General features: G+C 48.1%; 1 protein-coding gene and 1 pseudogene across 1 annotated transcript; one reads left to right on the plus strand and one right to left on the minus strand.

The window, feature by feature from the left end:
- The first annotated feature begins 640 nt into the window (after positions 1 to 640).
- LOC123147304 (uncharacterized) lies at positions 641 to 2,027 on the plus strand. Its single transcript, XM_044566534.1, has 4 exons — positions 641 to 796; positions 883 to 985; positions 1,347 to 1,560; positions 1,738 to 2,027. The coding sequence occupies exons 1-4, from the start codon at positions 680 to 682 to the stop codon at positions 1,796 to 1,798; spliced, it is 495 nt and encodes a 164-aa protein (XP_044422469.1). The 5' UTR covers positions 641 to 679; the 3' UTR covers positions 1,799 to 2,027.
- A 903-nt stretch (positions 2,028 to 2,930) lies between these two features.
- Positions 2,931 to 21,126, minus strand: part of LOC123153963 (protease 2-like) — a 121,602-nt pseudogene continuing 103,406 nt past the window's right edge.

The following is a 21,126-nucleotide window of genomic DNA, read 5'->3' on the forward strand; positions in this document are numbered from 1 at the left end:
AACAGGAACATTTTTCAAACTCCCAAACAAATTTATGGAATCTACGAACATTTTTCAATCTGTGAACAAAAATTTGAAAACATGAACATTTTATAAATTTGGGAACAAATTTGGAAAGCTGGAACACCTTTTGAAATTCCTATACACTTTTTGAATGCAAACAAAATTTTAAAACATGGATAATTTTGAGAAATAGGAATATTTATTGAAACTCACGAACAAAAAATGAAATCCGAATATTTTTCTTAAGTTTGCTAACATATTTTGCAAAGTTGTGAAATTTTGAAAAAAAAAAGGAAGAAGAGAAACAGAAACTAAAAAAAGAAAAGAAACAGAAAATAAAAAACAATAGAAAGCCGAAAAGAACCAGAAAAAAACGATACAAAAAAACCCGGTTCAGGGAACCTTCTAGAAGGTTCCCAAAACCGGTTGGACGCACTATGTATAAGTGGGCCGGCCCATGTCGGTCGCTCGCGGCACTCCTCTGTGCGATCCCTCGACAATTCGCCGCAGAGAGCGGCGAATAGGATTTTCCCCTAACGACTGTAACCTGGCGTCTCCATGGGCTTCGTAGTCTCGTGACCGACTCAATCAAGTTGGGCCTGTTAGCCCACCAAAGCCCACGAACACCCAAGCAATTCTTGCTCCATATCGTCTCCTTCCCCTCTTCCTCCCCCTCATGGCGCCTCCCGCCGCCGGCGACACCCCACCTCCTCCTCCTCCTCTGGCCGCAGAGAGCAGCGCCAGCACCGAGGAGGAGTCGCGGTGGCTGGCGGCCCTCTCCGAGCCCGAGCTCGTCAGTGACGCCGCCCTTCTCGTCGCTCTTAATCTCTCGCCCTTAGTACGACAGGTTTTAATGGTGCCGTGGTGGTGGTGGTGCAGGATTTGCTCATCAGCCTCAAGTTGCTGGCCGTGAAGCGGGCCGAGACGGCCGGCCGCCCCCACCTCGCCGACGCGTTCGATCTGCGCACCCTGCGGGCCCTCGGTACTGCCTGCTTCTATCGCCCCGCCGCACCTCCCTCTCCTCCCCTCCCCGCAACAGCAACAAAAATCGGAGAAAAAATTGTGCTGATTGTGTGCTGGTAGAAGGCGCAATTTTTGTTGGCTGGTTGCCATGTCGTCATAGGGCATTCAGCCGTTTCTGTTATTCACAATACTCTGAATTTTGTGTGCCAAAGAGACAGATGTTGAGCACAACTATGAATTCAGTGCATACGACATCTTTTTTCCTGATTCAGAGTTGCAGTATATAATGCTCTTCACACAATGCAGCTTAATCAAATGTTTGTGCAATCAATCTCTTTGCTGAGCAACAACATGCTCATGCTTGTGCTCTGCTTTCCCAGGTGTTGTTTTGCTGGAAGATTTCAAGCACCGGCTAAGAGAAGAAACCTCCCTTGATGCAACCGTTCTTGATAGACTTGCGCTATCAAGGGATCCTGTTACGGATGTTGGTGTCGGTTGTAGCAGCAGTGATTCCGAGGTGTTCAGGCGGCGCAGCAAAGATCAGCCAATAAAGCCAAGCGGTGTCAAGAGGAAACGAAAGCAGACGCATGATGGGTAAGTAATTTGAGTATCTGATCAGTTTGGCTGAAGAAGTTTGGTTAAATTTAGCTCATACATATTGATTATACCCAGTTACATCTTGTGCTGAAACTTGCTCTATGTTTTTCGAAATTTGCTTCTCTTTTCGAAGCTCCTTACGATGCAGTTATGGTGTGTTTGTGTATGATGCAGGCGTCATGGAGAGGCTGTCAAAATGAACAAGAAAAGAAGAAAAACGAGCGGGAGGAGATAGCGGCGATCATAAATCGACTGCGACAATTTTCCTAGAGTTAGCGATGTAGTGCAAGCACCACCGGATGTCGTTGAGCAAGATGATCAGAGGCTTGGTGCTGCTGCTCTTGTAATTTTGCTCTACCTGTTGTAGTCTACCTTTCCATCTTTTCTTCGTCTGGAGCAACAAGAGGCGAAGAACTCGACTGGCAGATATATAGACGCCCCTTATGTTGGCCAAAGTTTAATTTTTGATGAATGGATGTAACCAAGCTCACTGATGAAAGGAGTTATAATTGTCATCCTGCATCATGTGCAAGCCTCCTTATTTGCACCAAGTACACCTTAATTTTTGGCTGTTCTGGGTGTCAGTTGCTCACTTTGATTTTTGGGATAATTCCTGGGAGCTCGTAGATGAACTGATGATTTGTCCAAAGTATAACAGTTTTGGCTGACAATTCTATACTTGTAAAGGTACTGGCCTTTATACAACCAAGCTCTCTAGTGAAAGAAATCACTATTGTTAACCTGCATCATGTGCAATCCGTCTTCTTTGCACCAAATTCATTGCTCATCTAATTTTCAGGCATTCATTCCTGGAACTCATAGCTAGCAACATGTTGTTGTTTGATATGGATGTCCCAAGTTCCCAACGCACAACAGTTGTGGCTGACAATGTGTATGTACAGTTACCAAGTGCAGTTTACTGAATAGTATGAAGTTAATTGTTGTGCCTTCAGTTCGAGACTGCAACTCATGGCATGATGAATTTTCTACTATCAGGTAGGGCAAATCAAGCCCATCAATTAGGCAGAAAGAGAGTTTAAATAAAAGGCAATTAATGAATCACCTACGTGGATTAACTGCTGAGTTAATGAATCATGAGTTCGATTGCCCATCATCAAACCAAACCATGATAGCAAAACAAGGATTGCACTTCCTATCTTGTTCTTGTGCTTCAGCGCACGTCTAAGGCACAAGTTAAAAAGAGATTGCACTTTCTTATCATCAGACCAAACCACGATACCGAAACAAAGGATTGCTCATCCTACGCTTGCCAAATAACAGTGTCACAGATTCAGTTGCTAGTCCATTGCCTCACAGGCCACAACTAATTCAAATGGCTTTCTTTCTAACCCTCCTTTTTGGGCAAGAAGTGTCTATAAAATTAATCCATGCAGTTACTGACGGCGTTGATGAATATGTGCGCACGTCACAGCGAAGAAGCTGTTGTTGGAGTCATCATGCCCAGCGCCTTGAGGATGAATGCGTAGGTGAAGGCGTCTTCTCGCAACTTCTCAAACCTGCAAGTTAAAGCAACAACAGTTAGGCTGGAAATTTGTTCCTTTCTGGCACTAACTGCATGGCACGTCAAAAAAAGAAGAAATCAAGCGCAAAGAAGTAACGTCTCCTTTGCTATTTATTTACCTCCCCGACTTGGAGAAGTGCCCGGCGCCAAGCTCGCACTTGAGCAGCAGGAGGTTGTCGTCTGTCTTTGAGCTCCCTCAGCTTCGCCACAAATTTAGCAGGCTCCGAGTACATCATGCGAGGATCTGTTTGTCATGGAGTAGTTAGCTGTGAGTATAATCTGGTGTTAACAGCTAACGGTAGCCAACAGAAACTCAGTGTTGAGTATATATGATCTATGTATACTATGTATTGGGCCTGCCTCCTAGTCCCTGTATAGTTGACGTCTGTGACCACCTTTGTACTCATATATACGTGTCTATGCACGAAGAACAATACATCATGCAATTTACATATTCCCCATGGTATCAGTTTCCGGAACCCTAGCTTTCCGCCACTGCGCGTCTTCTCCGTGCCGCCGCTGCCGCCATCCAGCCGCCGCCGTCTGCGCGCCTCCCGCCCCGGCCGCCGCCGCCGCGCGTCTCCTCCGCGCCGCCGCCGCCGCCGCTGCCGCCACCCAGCCGTCGCCGCCGCTCGCGCGCCCTCTACGCCGGCCGCCGGCTAGCCCTGCCCGATCCCTACCCGCCTGCGCTCTCGCCCACCAGCTGTTGCTCCCGCTCGAGCGCACGCACGCCGGATCGCCATCACACGCGCCCGCTCGATCACGTGTTGGAGTTCCGCCGAGTTGTGTGACGATCGACGACTAGCTAGTACATGGTACGTGCATGTACTAGTATTCTACGTGCCTAAAGAATCGATCCAGGAGCATAGCTAGCTAGCTTGCTTCACGTCAAAAGATAAATCCATCCAGCTTCATGTCCGCGAGCGCCTCACCAGCCGCCGTTGCACCCGAAGCCGCTGCTGCCAACGGGGCCATGTCGTCTGTCACGTCTTTCGCGTCCGGCCGTTAGCCGTCGCCTTTGCCACGATGTTGTCTTCTGACGCGGCTCTACCGCTCGCGTCCTACGGCGCGGCCCCGCCGCCACCAGCGCACTTTGGCCAATCCCGCTACAGGCCCTTTGGCGCAGCTCCGCCGCCTGCGTCCTACAGCGCGGCCCCGCCACCGTCGTCGCCCCGTCGCCGGCGCCATCTCACCACGTTCCCACGTACGGGTATCCTACGTACGGGACATACGGGGCTCCACCCGTGTACGAGTCTATCGGGTACTGGTGGGGGTCGTCAGCGGGTCAGCACTCGCCCGTTGGGCAGCAGCTATGGACTGGTGTCGTTTCTGCACTGACGCTTCCCATGCCCGCCCGCGCATCATGCGTACTTTGCGGCTCCGCAGCTGTATGGAGAGTACCCACTGCCGCATCTGAGCAGCGGCTACGGTTTTCCCGTGGCGTCTCCGTCCTCCTTGCCGGCCCTGTCACCGGTGCCCTAGGACACCGCGCTACATGCCGCTCCTACGCGGAACAACTACACTGGCGATGCTGCTTGGTACATGGACACCGGTGCTACGGTTCACATGTTTGCTTATTCTGGTAACCTTGCCGCTTTCACTCCTGTCTCCACCGACCGACGCATCATTGTCGGCGATGGTTCCACACTTCCTATCACATATGTTGGGCACATTTCTTTTCCTTCTACTTCCACACCTTTATCCTTGTCTAACATACTTGTGTCTCCTGATCTACTGTTGAATTTGACGGCATTGGTTTTTGTGTCAAGGACGCTCGAACCAGGATGGTACTCCACCGTTGTGACAGCCCCGATGAGCTTTATCCGGTGCATCCGTCTTCTTCCACCACCGCCGCACCGGTGGCTCTCTCCGTTGGCATCGATCTCTGGCACGCTCGCTTGGGTCATCCCAACCCCGTCACTCTTCGTCATATTCTTAAGAGTTTCAGTTTCAGTTCCACTAAGATTGAGGATCACACTTGTCATGCCTGTCGAGTCGGCAAACATGTTCGTCTGCCGTTTAATAATTCCACCACCATTGCTTCTTTTCCTTTTCAATTGATTCATAGCGATGTGTGGACCTCTCCCGTTCCTAGTAATTCGGACTATTATATTATCTAGTCATTCTTGATGATTATTCTCATTACGTGTGGACTTTTCCTTTGCGCAGAAAGTCAGATGCACTCTCCACCTTGACGGCTTTTTACTCCTATGCCCGCACACAGTTTGGGCGTCCCATCCTTGCGTTTCAGACGGACAAATGGAAAAGAGTTCGACAACCTCGCCTTCCGCACCTTTTGTCGCATCATGGCACAGCTTTCCGCCTCACATGCCCGTACACTTCCCAGCAGAACGGTCGAGCCGAACGCGTCCTTCGCACTCTGAACGACTGCGTTCGCACGCTCCTGTTTCATGCTAACGTGTCGCCTCGCTTCTGGCCGGACGCGCTTGCTACTGCATCCCTTCTCCTTAACATTCGACCCTGCCGACCACGGTGGAATTTTGCACCTCATCACCTCCTGTTCGGTACGCCACCCTTTTATGATGGTTTGCGTATATTCGGGTGCCTTTGCTATCCTAGCATTGCCGACTCCGCTCCTCACAAGCTCGCACCTCGTTCTGTCGCTTGCATCTTCATCGGATACCCCTCTAGCTCCAAGGGATATCGGTGCTACGATCCTGTCTCCCACCGTGTGTTCACTTCCCGACACGTTTACTTTGATGAGCATGTGTTTCCGTTTCACCAGGTACCCCTGGCTGTTCCTCCCGCCACCGGTGACGCGGGCTCCTCGACGCCTCCCACAGGGCTCTCGCGCGCCTCTCTTGGCTCACCCCCTGGGTTTGAGGCGCGCCCCCCGGCGATGGCGCCCGCGGCCCCTACGCCCCCCTCAGCACCCGCGGCGTCCCTGGCGCCCCCGGCGCACGCGGCCCCCTCGGCGCCTGTGGCCGGTCCGGCCACCTGTGCCCATACGGGCGTTTTTCGCCCAAGCTCGCGCTACGCCTCGGATGAATATGTCCATGCGGCCTCCACCTCTGAGCTGTCGCCTTTGCCGTCCTCCGTTCGAGCCGCTCTTCGTGACCCGCTCTGGATGGCTGCGATGCAAGAGGATTTTGACGCCCTACTACGCAACTGGACGTGGCAGCTTGTTCCCCGTCCCCGGCACGCCAACGTGATTATCGGGAAGTGGGTCTTTAAACACAAGCTCCGTCCTGATGGTACCCTTGATCGCTATAAAGCGCGATGGGTCGTTCGTGGCTTCCGACAGCGTGTTGGCATCGACTTCACCGACACCTTCGCTCCGGTCGTCAAGCCCGGTACGATACGCACGGTTCTCCACCTTGCGGTCTCCCGTGCTTGGCCAGTGCAGCAGATGGACGTCTCCAACGCCTTCCTTTATGGTCACCTCGAGGAGTAGGTCTTCTGCCAGCAGCCCACCGGGTTTGTTGACCCGGCACTTCCCGACCACGTGTGTCTGCTTTCGCGGTCCTTGTACGGACTCAAGCAGGCTCCGCGCGCTTGGTACCAGCGCATCGCGACGTTTCTTCACCAGCTTGGGTTCCGCTCTACCCGCTCGGACGCCTCGCTCTTCATCTATCATCAGGGCTCTGACACGGCCTACTTGCTACTCTATGTCGACGACATCATCCTGACGGCATGTACGGCTGGTCTCCTCAGTCAGCTCACGGCTCGTCTTCGCGCTGAGTTCGCCATCAAGGACTTGGGTCCTTTGCACTACTTCCTCGGTGTCGAGGTGGTGCGCCGTCCGGATGGCTTCTTCCTTCATCAGCGGAAGTACGCTCATGAGCTCCTGGAGCGAGCCGGCATGCTTAACTGCAAGCCCGCCGCTACGCCTGTTGATACGAAGGCCAAACTTTCTGCCACGGATGGTTCTCCTGCTACGGATGCTGCTTTCTATCGTTCTATTGTTGGTGCTCTCCAGTACCTCACTCTGACTCGACCAGAGATCCAGTATGCCGTGCAACAGGTGTGTCTTCATATGCATGCTCCTCGAGACGTTCACTGGGCTGCCGTCAAGCGGGTTCTCTGCTATATCTGTGGCACTGTTCAAGATATCTTCCGATATGCCAATAAATCGGCCGATTTATCGCTTACCACTGTCAGACCGATAAGATAAATCGGCCGATAAATCACCCGATATGGCGATGAATCGGCCGATATGCCAATAAACTGGGCGATTTACCCCTTATCATGGGTCGACCGATAAGTTCCCAATAAGCGATATCCCCAATATTGATCTGTGGCACTATGGACCTTGGCGTCACGGTTCACGCCTCCGCCGACACCGCCCTCACCGCCTACTCCGATGCAGACTGGGCGGGCTGCCCTGACACTCGTCGCTCCACTTCGGGGTATTGTGTCTACCTTGGACACTCACTTATCTCGTGGTCGTCCAAGCGGCAGCCTACAGTCTCTCGTTCCAGTGCTGAGGCTGAGTATCATGCGGTGGCCAACGCCGTCGCCGAGTGTTCGTGGCTTCGCCAGCTGCTTCAGGAGCTCTCTTGCCCTGTTGACCGTGCCACGATGGTCTACTGCAACAATGTTTCGGCGGTCTACCTCTCCGCTAACCCGGTGCATCATCGACGGACCAAGCATATTGAGTTGGATATTCATTTTGTTCGGGAACAGGCGGCCCTTGGCCATATTCGTGTTTACACGTCCCTACTTCCTAACAACTTGCCGATATCATGACCAAGGGCCTGCCTACGGCGTCATTTGAGGAGTTCCGGTCCAGTCTTTGCGTCAGCCGCGGTGCCGCTTCGACTGCGCGCGGGGGGGGGGGGGGGGGGGGGGGGGGTGGGGTGTTGAGTATATATGATCTATGTATACTGTGTATTGGGCTCGCCTCCTAGTCCCTGTATAGTTGAGGTCCGTGGCCCACTTTTGTACTCATATATACGTGCCTATGCACGAAGAGCAATACATCATGCAATTCACATATTCTACACTCAGAATCCAAGGGCCATACCGTTTAAGCCAACAGTGACAAGAATGTGGGGATAGTCTTGTGCTTTTACCTGCAGCAGATGGACAGACATCTCAGGTAAATACATTTCTGCATTCAGCCTCGATAGCATGCAGGGCGAGAAAACACATACGTATATCACAAATAAAGATCAGCACTTACATTATCAAACAGGAGAATAAGATTTCATGTAATAGTACTCCTTCCGTCCGAAAAAACATGTGGCAACGCCGTTTTTACAATTTACTCCTCGTTGTTTTCCCGACCAAACCCGCGGTCCTCTGTCTCCTTCCTCACTCTTCTCCGACGCCGGCCGATTTGGTTGCGCCCGCCCCCGCCCACGGCCCCGCCGCCCGCCCCCGCCCACAGCTCCCCCTCCCACCGCCCCACGCCGCTCCCCCCTCCCCGACACCCCACGCCTCCGCCTAGTTTCCCTTCCCTCCGCCCGCCACATCATTCCCCTCTGCTACCACCCTTCAAGTTTCAATTTTTGGAGACCACTGTCCGCATCTGTCCATCGTCGACCACGAAGTTCGCCCCCTCCATGGACGCCATCAACCCGAGCACTAGAAAGCACGGGTGCCCCTTCTCCACTCCACGGACGGCTACGCGCTCAAGGTGGAGGAGCTCACCGTGTTCAAAAGGTGGAGGAGCTCACCGTCAAACTCGCCGGAGTGGTGCTCGCCGTCGGCCCCGCGCATCCAGGCCCGGCGCCGCCGCCGCCAAAGACCACCTCTTCAAGGTATCAGATGCGCCCACCATTCTTGCCATTTCAATTTCAGAGAGACCATATGCAGGGCATCAGATGCATATCTAATTTCGAATTTCTGCTCTGTTTGTCAAACCACTTTCAGCTGTGTTTACTTTCTGCTCTGTTTGTCTCTCGCAGGGGTCGCAGGACCACCCGGGCCTGGTCACCATCGCCATGGAGGATATCCTGCAGTTCGCGGCGTCCATCGGTGGTGCAGAACACCCACGTCTTCGATTTGCTGGAGCCCAAGGAGCTGGAGGTCCTAGTGCTGGAGGATGCACATGGCAAGACCAATCTCAAGGGCCTCTCCAAGGTTTACTCTGCTCTAACAAATCATCCTCTTTTCAAATTACACAGAGGATTGCAGAAAAGTTATGTTTGTTGTGTGTATCACAAATTCAGTTCTAGTTCTAGTGAAGTTTCTTGTCCTTTATGTTTATTCTTATCAAAAACAAATTCAACTAACCAGATTGCAAGTAACCAGCCTCTAGAGCATGTAGTTTCCCAATAATCTTATTTGGCACTTCTGTGGATCTGTTAATAAGCAGACACCGCAATTTTGTAAGCTTAACAATACTGGATGGTACTGTGACTGGTGCCTAGAACCAGATACCTCTAGAGCATGTACTCCTATTTATTCTGATAGGCATTTTGTACTCCAAAGGTGAGGCCATGATCTGTGGTGTCTACTGAAGGCGTTTCAGTCAAAAACTTGCTTAAGCAAGAGGAGATTTAGGAGCAAAAAACTCACTCCATATGTCTACTGTCTAGCACTTTGTGCATGAAATCTGCAACTTATTTATTCTCATGAACTTACTAAAATGGTTTTCCCAACAAATTTGCTGTAAAAGCCTTGGTGAGTGAAAGCCTTGGTGAGTAGTGGATCCTGCCAAATCAGAAGGATTTACCAACAAATTTTAGTACCATCACCAATCCATGATGAAATTGTAGTTTCACTTCACCGTACATAACCTTTATGCATTTTAGAGATACTCCATGGCAGTATCTAGTAACACTGTCAGTTACTGAATCTATATCTATAGTACTCCATGGCGAAGATTAGTGCATTTCTAAAATGGCAAAGATTATGGCACAAATATTAGTTACATCACATCAAAATCTCAAATTCTTGCTCAAAATCTCAAATCTAAATTTGATGGAGTATTCGACAACACTCTCTGATTGCTGAAAGCATCTGTTGCAGATATTGTTTGGCTGGTGATATTGCTTACTTTAGCTAGAGTAGAAGAAGGAATAGGAGTAGCTGTAAATCAAAAAAATGTGTGTCCATATTTAGGAGCAGTAACTTTGTTAGGAAGAAAGCTAGCTCTAAACAGAGTTACTCCATTTGATATGTGATATTTTTATCCTAGAGTAGATTGTTAGGAGATGTTGTTTTTATCTCTGAACTTGTATGATATGTGAACCCCAAAAAATGCATCATCAGACAGGTGCAGGTCGATGCCCCTCCATTTGTCACATCACATACTAGACTAGGTGATCATTTTCTTTTTAAATGCTAGGAAAAGGGGAGGTGTTCACCATATTATAGAGAGCAGAAAGATTGATGGCTAGGGAAACCCAAGAATTAAAAGGAACAGCACTGAAAGCAAATAAACCATGCAAATAACCAAAATTAATTCTAATTAATTCAAATAAATCCAAATAACACAAATTAATTCAAATAATCCAAATTAATTCAAATAAATCCAAATAATTCAATTAATCCAAATAACCCAAATTAATTCAAATAATTAAGCCAAATAACCCAAATTCCAACAAAGAGTTGATATACAAGGATTAGACAAGGCATACACAAGGGCATGACATAAGGGCCTCTTTGTCCCCTCTTGACACAAGATTACACAAGACATACACAAGGAGCACCTGACTACATGACATAAGGGCCTCTTTGCCCCCTCTTGACTACATTCTTTTCCTTTCTCTGGCCACTTCTTCCCTTCCCTTCCCTTTACTTTTTTTTCTTTTCCCTTCTCTAGCTAATTCTTTCCTTTCATTTTATTTTCCTATTGCAATTTCCATTTCTTCTATAGTGTCCCTAGTATCAACGACTACCCGACTGTCGCAATATATAGTGGTTATTTCCAGTCCAGCATTTTGAAAGCGATCCTTGTGCAAGTGGGGCAACTTCTATTGGTTTCCTCCTTTGTCTTTCATAACTTCAAACATATCTTCTTCTAATGTGATAAAGCTTCTGTGCAACTTGTCAGGATCGTAGTTCTCGAATTCCCCTTCCACACCCTGTACCAGTTCCTGGATGTTTGTAGGTGACCTGCAGTCGGTTAGAGACTGGAGAGAGTTATGGAAGCAGATGTCCAAACAATTTAACTCAGGGCTATTTGGGGGCTGTTGTAGCAATCGGATGTCAAGATCAGTTTGTTCCACAGCTTCTCGAAAAGCTACATCATTAGGAAGGACATGAGGCTTTGCGTTATCCTGTTGGATGAATATTGTTTCTCCCTCATCATCGTCAGGCCACTTATCCTGAATTGCTAGGATAACCTTATTGATCAGATAATCTCTGCACACATGCCTGGTTACTTTCACTGAAGTCAACACTTTTGTTCCCTTTGTTCTGTTCTGACTTGTCCGCTTCGCCTCACTCTCTTCGACGAATGCCCAAATGCCGATCTTCCCATCGAATGTTAGCTCCCCCTCATTGTTATATTGAGGCCTGGCAACAGCTGTTAGAAACATTACCTTCCCAATGCTGTGAGTGTTTGACACGGTGCGCTTCGGTTCAGGCTCTCCTGGAAGTACATAGTAACTATTCTTCACTCTCGTCATGTCAAACCACTTCTCATCGATGTGAACCATATTCGTCATTGGTTTGAACATAGCCCGAGAAGTTGAAATCGAATTGTCATCGACCATGTACATACAAAATTTCAATCTCGCGAGCTTGTTCTCTAGCTTGAGATGAGGCTTCACGGTGCTTGTGATGCGGTTGAGCTCATTCAACTGGAACCTCTTATGTAGGGTCGATTGGGCCACACCTAGAGACCGTGCCAGAGATCGAATTGTTCTTCTTTTATTCAGTGGGATTGTTGAGGTCCTCTCTAGATCTAGCTCCTTTCTCTTTCGGCCAGATCTTCCCGGCTTCTTGCTTGAGACATCTACTTCTTTGCCATCGGCAATTTGCTTTTTGGCGTCTTCCCAGATTCTTTCAACAGATCGTACACTTATGTCCAACAGGTTTGAGACTAGCAGCTTGTCGTCTGGTTTAACAGACCCATCTCTGAGCTCGATTACTAGCAAGGCGAAGTAAACACCATGCCTCTCCTTATCTGACAATTCTCTTCTCTTCTCTTGAAGTATCCAATTCATAACTTCATCCTCTTTCCTTTCATCTTCTTGAGGCATCCAATTCATATGTTCATAGTCTTCCTCTTGAGACATCAAGTTCAAATCCATAGCTACATTCTCTGCCACTTGAGTTTCCTCCTCTTGAGGCATCAAATTCAAATTAATATCTTCATCGTCTTCCTCCTGAGGCATCAAGTTCAAATCCATAGCTACATTCTCTGCCACTTGAGGTTCCTCCTCTTGAGGCATCAAATTCAAATTAATACCTTCATCGTCTTCCTCTTGAGGTATCATGTTCAAATCCATACTCCTGCTATCAATGACAAAAGATGAGTACATCATGGTACCATAACAAGGATATACACACAAAAAATGAGTAGAATGACAGGAGCCTTGCAAGCATTACAAAAATGTGAACTACTGATTAAGAAATGTTATGACTAAGAAATGAAGCTGCTCCTTTGTAACACCATTTCATTTCTTATGAAACTTCCAACTCCTGTCATTTCAGGAAGAATTCCAATCCATCATGACCAATTTTGAAGTTTATGTCATTAGTTTATCAATTTCATTTTTATGACTAATTTTGCTTAACTTTATGTAATGTTGTTAAGTGATCTGCTGCTGTTTGTGGTACAATTCCTGTTAATTTCAGAACGTTGTGACCTTACTGCCATTGTGAACAGGGCAAGACCCATCTCAAGGGCCTCTCCAAGCTACACTAGTGTCAATAATAGGCTTACTCTGCTCTAACAAATGAGCCTCTTTTCAAATTACACAGAGGATTGCAGAAAAGTTATACTCCTCTAACAATGCAGTTTTAGTTAAAGTGAAGTTCCTTGTTCTTTAGGTTTATTCTTATAAGAAAAAAATTCAACTAACCAAATTAGTGGGTTTCTATCATTTTGGTATTGCCTAGGTGACTGGGTATATATAGTGGAAATAAACTGAAAAAGAAGAAAAAAATGCATTCTTCTTATAAATGAGTGTAGCTGCTAATGTTAGACATACTCCGCCAAGTACAGTAGTGTGCATATCTTGGAGACATCACTAAGCCAAGTTTACTTAGACATTCTTCTTACTGAATTTTACTGTTGATGCTGATCTTCAGCTTTTGCACCAATTAAAGAATTCAACAAGAAGATTAATGGAGAAGTTAGCAAGAAGATTTCAGGTTCTTGAAACTGAAACTGAGAAAAAAAACAGGGCAGTACACTGTACACACAAGTGGCGCGGATTGCACCTGCAAACCCACAATAAAAATGATGTCTAGCGGCTGATCCACACAAGCATAATTCAGTAGCGCCCACATGGACTTCTAACCTGAAATCCTCAAGCTACTTTCATTTTGTTCTTTGTTCTTCAGTTAACATTGGAGAGTACAATATTCAGTTAACATTGTTCTTTGTGACAAACAGGAACGGACGAGCACAAGGAGCAGAAGAGCAACTCCTTATAGTAGCTTCTTCTTGCTGATGAACAGGAGCTCTGGCGGCAGCACGGGCCGATAAGCAGCAACACGGGCAGACAAGCAGCAGCAGTATGGGCAGAGGAGCTCCACCGGCGGGCGCGCGGGCAGGGGAGAAGGAGCAGCACGGGCTCGCCCGGGAGATTGAGGAGGACACGCTGGAGATCGAGGAGGAAGCGCGCAAACTCCTGGTCCACCGGATCATGGAGGCAGTTTCCGGCGACGCCGGTAGGGGATCGCGGCGGCGCACGTGTGGGAGCTCCAGCAGGATGCACGGGAGCACGATGGAGGACGCACGCGAGCTTGAGGAGGATGCGCGGGGGTTCCAGGAGGTACGCGCACGACAGGAGATTCCGGCGAAGCCCACAGGCAGTGGGAGGGGACCGTGCGGCGCAGGTCTGGGCTGCGGCGGCGGAGGAGGTAATTGGCGACGACGGCGAGAGCAGGTACTTGGCGAAGGTTAGAGCAGGTACTTGGCTACGGTGGAGGAGCTCAGCTGGGCTCGCCGGCCCCTGCCGAATCACGCAGCTGGGCGGCGCCGGCCCCTGGCGACGCACAGGCGACGGGCGGAGGAAGAAGACGGGGCAGAGGAACTTGTTTGAAACGCTTTTGAAACCACGAGGTTTTTTTTGCAAAATTACCAGTCAACTATGCCCGCGACATGTTTTTCGGAACGGAGGGAGTAGTATTCTTCTTTCCTTGGATCACCCCACTCCTGAACCAAGGACAAAAAGGATGTGTTGGTGAGAGCACAAACAATACTGCAGGTGTGCAATGCGATGAAAGTTGATTCAAATCCTGGTGCTCGCATTATTCCTGGATTTATTTCAGGATTTTCGGCGATACGCTTTCAGTGGGAGGAGACGTTCCCGTCAACGACGAGGTGCCTACGGTGACTTCGTAAATCTCAAGATGATATGCCGGCTCAGTCTCTCGGAGGTGCTCATAGGGGTAGGGTGTGCGTGTGTGCGTTCATAGGGGTGAGTGTATGCGCGTGTATATGAGCGCTTGTGTCTGTACTCTGTACTGATGCTAAAAAAAAGACTAAAGCACGTGCATGGCCAATGGGCATGCACATATTACATACAGGGCAGATTATTCGCTTCCTATTTATTTTATTTTACACTCAAATCTATTATATATAAAAAGAGATTGACGGACTAACCACAAAAAAGATAAAAAAAAACGTCCTCCCTGTCAAAACAAAAACAAAAACTGCTGGACCTCCTCACGCATCCATACAGGAAACAAAACCCTTACGTATCCATCTAGGAAAGAAAGTCCTCACGCATCCATACAGAAAATAAAACCCACCCCTTACGTATCCATCTAGGGAAGAAAAAAACAAGGCCACCCCCCTTACGCACGTACATATATATACCTACCCCTTAGGTCTACTAGGAAGTATGCAAGTGCAACGCACGTATCGTCAAGGAGTCAAGGTTCGCTCTCTCCTAACCTCTCCTGCTAAGGGGATAAGGGTGGCGACAATTGGCATTCCTGATTTCGTGTATACATCATCAATCTGCATTACGTGTACATGCAGAATCAGTTTTTTACAATTGTCAGGAGGTTGAGTTTATGCATCCCTTTCCCCTGTCATATTGCTGGACCTTCCAAAATGAAAATGAAAATTAGATGATTCGACTCCATCAGAACGTAAATACCAGTCCATCCCAGTATGGTTGATCAATTGCCTTGGAACTTATCTGTAATGGATGGTCAAAGTGATGGTCCTGAGGGCATGTTGAGACCATCTTGGCGTATATGTTAAAGAAGAAACAATAACAAAGTTCATACGAAGTGTGCTAATAACCTTAAGATAAATATGAATTACCTTTTACGAATAACTTTGAAGCCTCAGTTCTCTGATTAGAAACCATGTTCTCCCACACTTGCAGTCTTCTCGAGCATTTCAATGATACTTCATGGCAAGCGAAACATCAAAATAGAGCTTAAAAAAGCAAGATAGCTAAGAAACAGAAAATGAGTTAATCAGTACTCTCATATTACTCTAGAAAGTAGCATTCTTTCAATATCCGAAATTGCAAACCGTCGATAATTGAGTACTATTGACACATGTACCGAGGATGAGACTAATGTGTCATGTACTCTTTCATTTCCCGCAAAATTACTAAATACAAAGAGATTGTTTGCATACGAACACTGAATTTCTATTAAAATATAATGGCTGAAACTTTACTTTGAAACACAATGCTCGAATGTAGCAAAAACTCATTTTCTCAATTTCTGAGAACATGTATGAGAACTGCGTATATGAATGTATTAAGAAAATGGCGCATCAGCCTAATGAAGGCCGATAAGAGCATCGGCGCCACAAAAGTTAAAACGACAATGAAACATGAAGACACGATCTGAAACTAAACATTGTCGCCTCTTTAGCAAAATATTTACATGGACAAATCTAGCTATAACTTATACATTTGTGACATGCCAATATAAGTTTCAGATCATGATTTTCTTTACATTTGTAACATGCCAATGAACAATGCATTTTTTTAGAACTCAATTCTTAAACCCGCAATTAACAAGAGCTCCAATTTTACGCATCATCCTAAAATATCAACAAATGCTATAAGAGGGATTGGACACAGAAAAACTAATAGCTCTGTACATAATACAAAGACACCTCATTGAGAAATGCCTCGGTCATCGCTCATTATAAAAATGATTGACTTAATTATATCTTAGCAACCAATAGCATTGTATGAAAGTATTTTGAGATTGGTGCTTATAACTTCTCAGAATTTGCATAAACTAACATCAGTCATAGGCTTGTACTTGACCGATAGGTACACACAAACTTTTTTGGGGTTAGCAAGAATCGAATTGACCAACTGATCTCCACGGCCATATTCATCTGCTCTTATACATGGGACAAATTCTAGAATAACAGCAAGCAAGGGACACAAATTCTAGAAAACCAACGAAAGGTTGTTCATGTGAGATCACATCCTTCAAATGTGTGAACATTGATTCCATTGACATGTAAGAATCAATATTTCCCTGATAAGGGTAGTAGTGGGATTAGTAAATAAACTTCAATTCCACTTACCTTTAATTATAATAATTTTTTCGAGAAGGGGCGCTTTATAATAAATAGCATGTAGATTAATAAAACATGCAATTACTTTAGTTATCTATGTATATGAACTACATAAAGTTAGCTTAGCAGTTGGATTCGTGCAAGCCTAACAGATTTAATAAATAAGGCTTGGCTGCATTCGTACAGAAGGTTACAAAAACCTACAATGAATAATTAGTAAAAGAACCAACTTGGTCGGAGCTAAAACAAACTTTAATCATACAGAACGAGTGTATGCTTTGCTCTACAGCAAAAGGAGCAACATGGAGTTTCTTCGCCGGGTCTAGAAGATGATCGAATGGCAATATTATTTACATACACGACGGAGAGGCAAGATCGTCCGCAACTCCGCCAAGGAGCCGGACAACCCGATCTGAATTATTCCCTGCTCCAATTTCGAAATCTAAAAATCAGAATCCTCAAGAAAAACCCCCAGAATTAGAAATCACAACTCAACTGAATTTTTTTTGTTCATAAACAAACAGTGGAACTACACGATAGATGCCCAAAACCATGATTTCGGATATTCTAATTCAACACCCGTTCTCATTGAGAAAAATAACATACCTGTGAGATCTAAAATGGCAGCAATCTATTCTGGTTCTCCGGCGCGATATTTTTTTTGCTGGTCGCTGCGCCAAGAAACGGCGGCAGCGTTGCTTCCGTATTTGATGCGAGCAAACGGCGGAGCAGCGCAAGCTCGCGACGGCAGCTCGCAGTCTACAACCCGATTTTGAGCATTGTGTAAGGACTAAGGAAGGATCAGGAACAGTCCGACTGTGGGAGTTTTGGATTAGAGGGTCTCCGGACAGCCGGACTATCTCCATTGGCCGGACTGCTAGACTATGAAGATACAAGATTGAAGACTTCGTCTCGTGTCCGGATAGAACTCTACTTGACGTGGAAGGCAAGCTAGGCAATACGGATATGGATATCTCCTCCTTTGTAACCGACCTTGGGTAACCCTAACCCTCGCTGGTGTCTATATAGACCGAAGGGTTTTAGCCCGTAGGACACAACAACTACAACATATAATCATACCATAGGCTAGCTTCTAGGGTTTAGTCTCTCCGATCTCGTGGTAGATCTACTCTTGTACTACCCATATCATCAATATTAATCAAGCAGGACGTAGGGTTTTACTTCCATCAAGAGGGCCCGAACCTGGGTAAAGCATTGTGTCCCCTGCCTCCTGTTACCATCCACCTTAGACGCATAGTTCAGGACCCCCTACCCGAGATCCGCCGGTTTTGACACCGACATTGGTGTTTTCATTGAGAATTCCTCTGTGTCGTCACCGTTAGGCTTGATGGCTCCTACTATCATCGATAGCGATGCAGTTCAGGGTGAGACTTTTCTCCCCGGACAGATCTTCGTGTTCGGCGGCTTTGCACTGCGGGCCAATTCGCTTGGCCATCTGGAGCAGATTGAAAGTCAGGCCCCTGGCCACCAGGTCAGGTTTGGAAGCTTAAACTACACGGCCGATATCCGTGTAGATTTGATCTTCGACGGATTCGAGCCTCTGCCTTGGGCATCACGCGGTCACGATGAGTACGATTTAGCTCTACCATCGGACAGTGTTCAGGAGATCGCACAGGCAGCCGCTCCGACCCTCAATTCGGAGCCAGTTGCGCCGTCCGTGGATGGGTGGATGGACCCCGCCACGGAGGCCTTACCCTCAGCGGCGATCGAGCCAAACATCGACCTTACCTTGCACGAGAGCCGTGTTGATAAACTGCCGGATCCCTCTCCGGCCAGGGACTCCGAACCACCCGCGCCCGTTCGTATCGAATCCGATTGGGCGCCGATCGTGGAGTTTACCTCCACGGATATTTTTCAGCACTCGCCCTTTGGCGACATACTGGACTCATTAAGGTCCTTCTCCTTGTCAGGAGGATCCTGGCCGAACTATGTCCGACAGGACTGGGATGCAGACGACGAAGAAATTCGCGGCCCACCCACCACCCACTTAGTAGCCAGTGTCGATGACTTAACCGACATGCTCGACTTCGACTCCGAAGACATCGACGGTATGGACGACGATGCGCGAGACGAAGAGGAACCACTGCCCACAGGGCACTGGACAGCCACCTCATCATACAATATATACATGGTGGATACACCCAAAGAAGGCAATGGCGACGAGATAGCGGAGGATGACCCCTCCAAGAAGCAACCCAAGCGCCGACGTCAGCGGCGCCGCTCTAAGTCCCGCCAAAGCAAAAGTGGTGATACCGGTACAGGAGACAATAACACTCCGGATAGTGCCAAAGACAACAACAATCCCCTCCAGCAAGATTTAGAGTAGGAGGACGGAGGAGCCAGCCCTCCTAAGAGAGCGGCGGATGGAGAGATGGAGGATGATCCCCCTCCAAAGACGAGGCAAGCCTCGGCGACGACGAATTCGCCGTGCCAGAGGATCCCGTCGAACAAGAACGCTTCAAATGCCGGCTTATAGCCACGGCAAATAGCCTTAAGAAAAAGCAGCAGCAGCTTCAAGCTGATCAAGATCCGCTAGCTGACAGATGGACTGAAGTCCTCGCGGCCGAGGAATATAAACTTGAGTGCCCCTCCAAGATTTACCCAAAACGCAGGTTGCTACCCCGACTGGAGGAAGAAGCGTATGACGCGGCTGATCGGCCACCTTGTGGCCGCGATAGAGAGGCATTCGAGCCAAAAACTCAGCCTGCACCCCGACGCCATTCAAATAAAAAGGCATGGGGAGATACGCCAGACCTGCGAGACATATTGGAGGACAAAGCAAAGCATGCAAGATCGATCTACGAATCACGGGGGCGCGCCACTATGCGAGATGATAAACGTCACACCAGATACAGTAAAAGTAAATCCGGCCGGGCCGAACACAGCGGGCAAGACCCATTCGAGCTGCGTCGCGATATAGCCCAATACAGAGGCGCCGCACACCCCTTATGCTTCACAGACGAAGTAATGGATCATCAAATCCCAGAAGGTTTCAAACCTGTAAATATTGAATCATACGACGGTACAACAGATCCCGCGGTATGGATCGAGGATTTCCTCCTCCACATCCACATGGCATGCGGTGATGACTTACACGCCATCAAATACCTCCCACTAAAGCTCAAGGGACCTGCGCAGCATTGGCTTAACAGCTTGCCAGCAAATTCCATTAGCTGTTGATAAGATCTGGAAGCCGCATTCCTCAACAACTTTCAGGGCACTTATGTGTGGCCACCAGATGCCGATGACTTGAGCCACATAATTCAGCAGCCAGAAGAATCGGCCGGGCAATTCTGGACTCGGTTCCTAACAAAGAAAAATTAAATCGTCGACTGTCCGGATGCAGAGGCCCTAGCGGCTTTCAAACACAACATCCGCGACGAATGGATAGCCTGTCACCTTGGTCAGGAAAAGCCGAAATCTATGGCAGCCCTCACGACACTCATGACCCGCTTTTGTGCGGGAGAAGACAGCTGGCTGGCTCGCAGTAATAACATATCAAAGAACCATGGTACTTCGGATACCAAGGACGGCAATAGCAGGTCACGTCGCAACAAACATAAGCGCCGCATTAACAGTGATAATACCGAGGGTACGACAGTCAATGCCGGATTCAAAGGCTCTAAACCCGGTCAGCGGAAAAAGCCATTCAAACAAAGTCGCCGGGTCCGTCCATCTTGGACCGTATACTCGATCGCTCGTGTCAAATACACGTCACCTCAGAAAAGCCAGCCAATCACACCAACAGGGATTGTTGGGTGTTCAAGCAGGCCGGCAAGTTACTTTCTGAAAACAAGGACAAGGGGCCGCATAGTGATGACGAGGAGGAGCCCCGGCAGCCACACATCGAAGGACAGAAGAGGTTTCCCCCACAAGTGCGGACGGTGAACATGATATACGCTACCCACATCCCCAAGAGGGAGCGGAAGCGTGCGCTCAGGGACGTATATGCGTTGGAGCCAGTCGCCCCAAAGTTCAACCCATGGTCCTCCTATCCGATCACTTTCGATCGCAGGGACCATCCCACTAGTATCCGTCATGGAGGATTCGCTGCACTGGTTCTGGACCAATCATTGACGGATTTCACCTCACTCGAGTCCTTATGGATGGCGGCAGCAGCCTGAACCCGCTTTATCAGGACACGGTGCGCAATGGGTATAGATTCCTCAAGGATCAAACCCACAAAGACAACCTTTAAAGGCGTCATTCCAGGCGTAGAGGCCCATTGCACAGGCTCAATTACACTGGAAGTGGTCTTCGGGTCCCCGGATAACTTCCGAAGCAAAGAGTTAATCTTCGATATAGTCCCGTTCCGCAGTGGTTATCATGCACTGCTCGGGCGAACCGCATTTGCGAGATTCAATATGGTACCGCATTATGCATACTTCAAGCTCAAGATGCCAGGACCTCGCGAGGTTATTAC

This window comes from Triticum aestivum, chromosome 7A (assembly GCF_018294505.1).
Source record: "Triticum aestivum cultivar Chinese Spring chromosome 7A, IWGSC CS RefSeq v2.1, whole genome shotgun sequence".
Taxonomy (NCBI): Eukaryota; Viridiplantae; Streptophyta; class Magnoliopsida; order Poales; family Poaceae; genus Triticum; species Triticum aestivum.

Bases quoted from the DNA above. Each gene is read 5' to 3' on its own strand.
- LOC123147304 (XM_044566534.1), top strand. From the start codon at position 680: ATGGCGCCTCCCGCCGCCGGCGACACCCCACCTCCTCCTCCTCCTCTG. The intron at 797-882 runs GTCAGTGACGCC...GTGGTGGTGCAG, and splicing joins CCCTCTCCGAGCCCGAGCTC to GATTTGCTCATCAGCCTCAA. The intron at 986-1,346 runs GTACTGCCTGCT...CTGCTTTCCCAG, and splicing joins GCGCACCCTGCGGGCCCTCG to GTGTTGTTTTGCTGGAAGAT.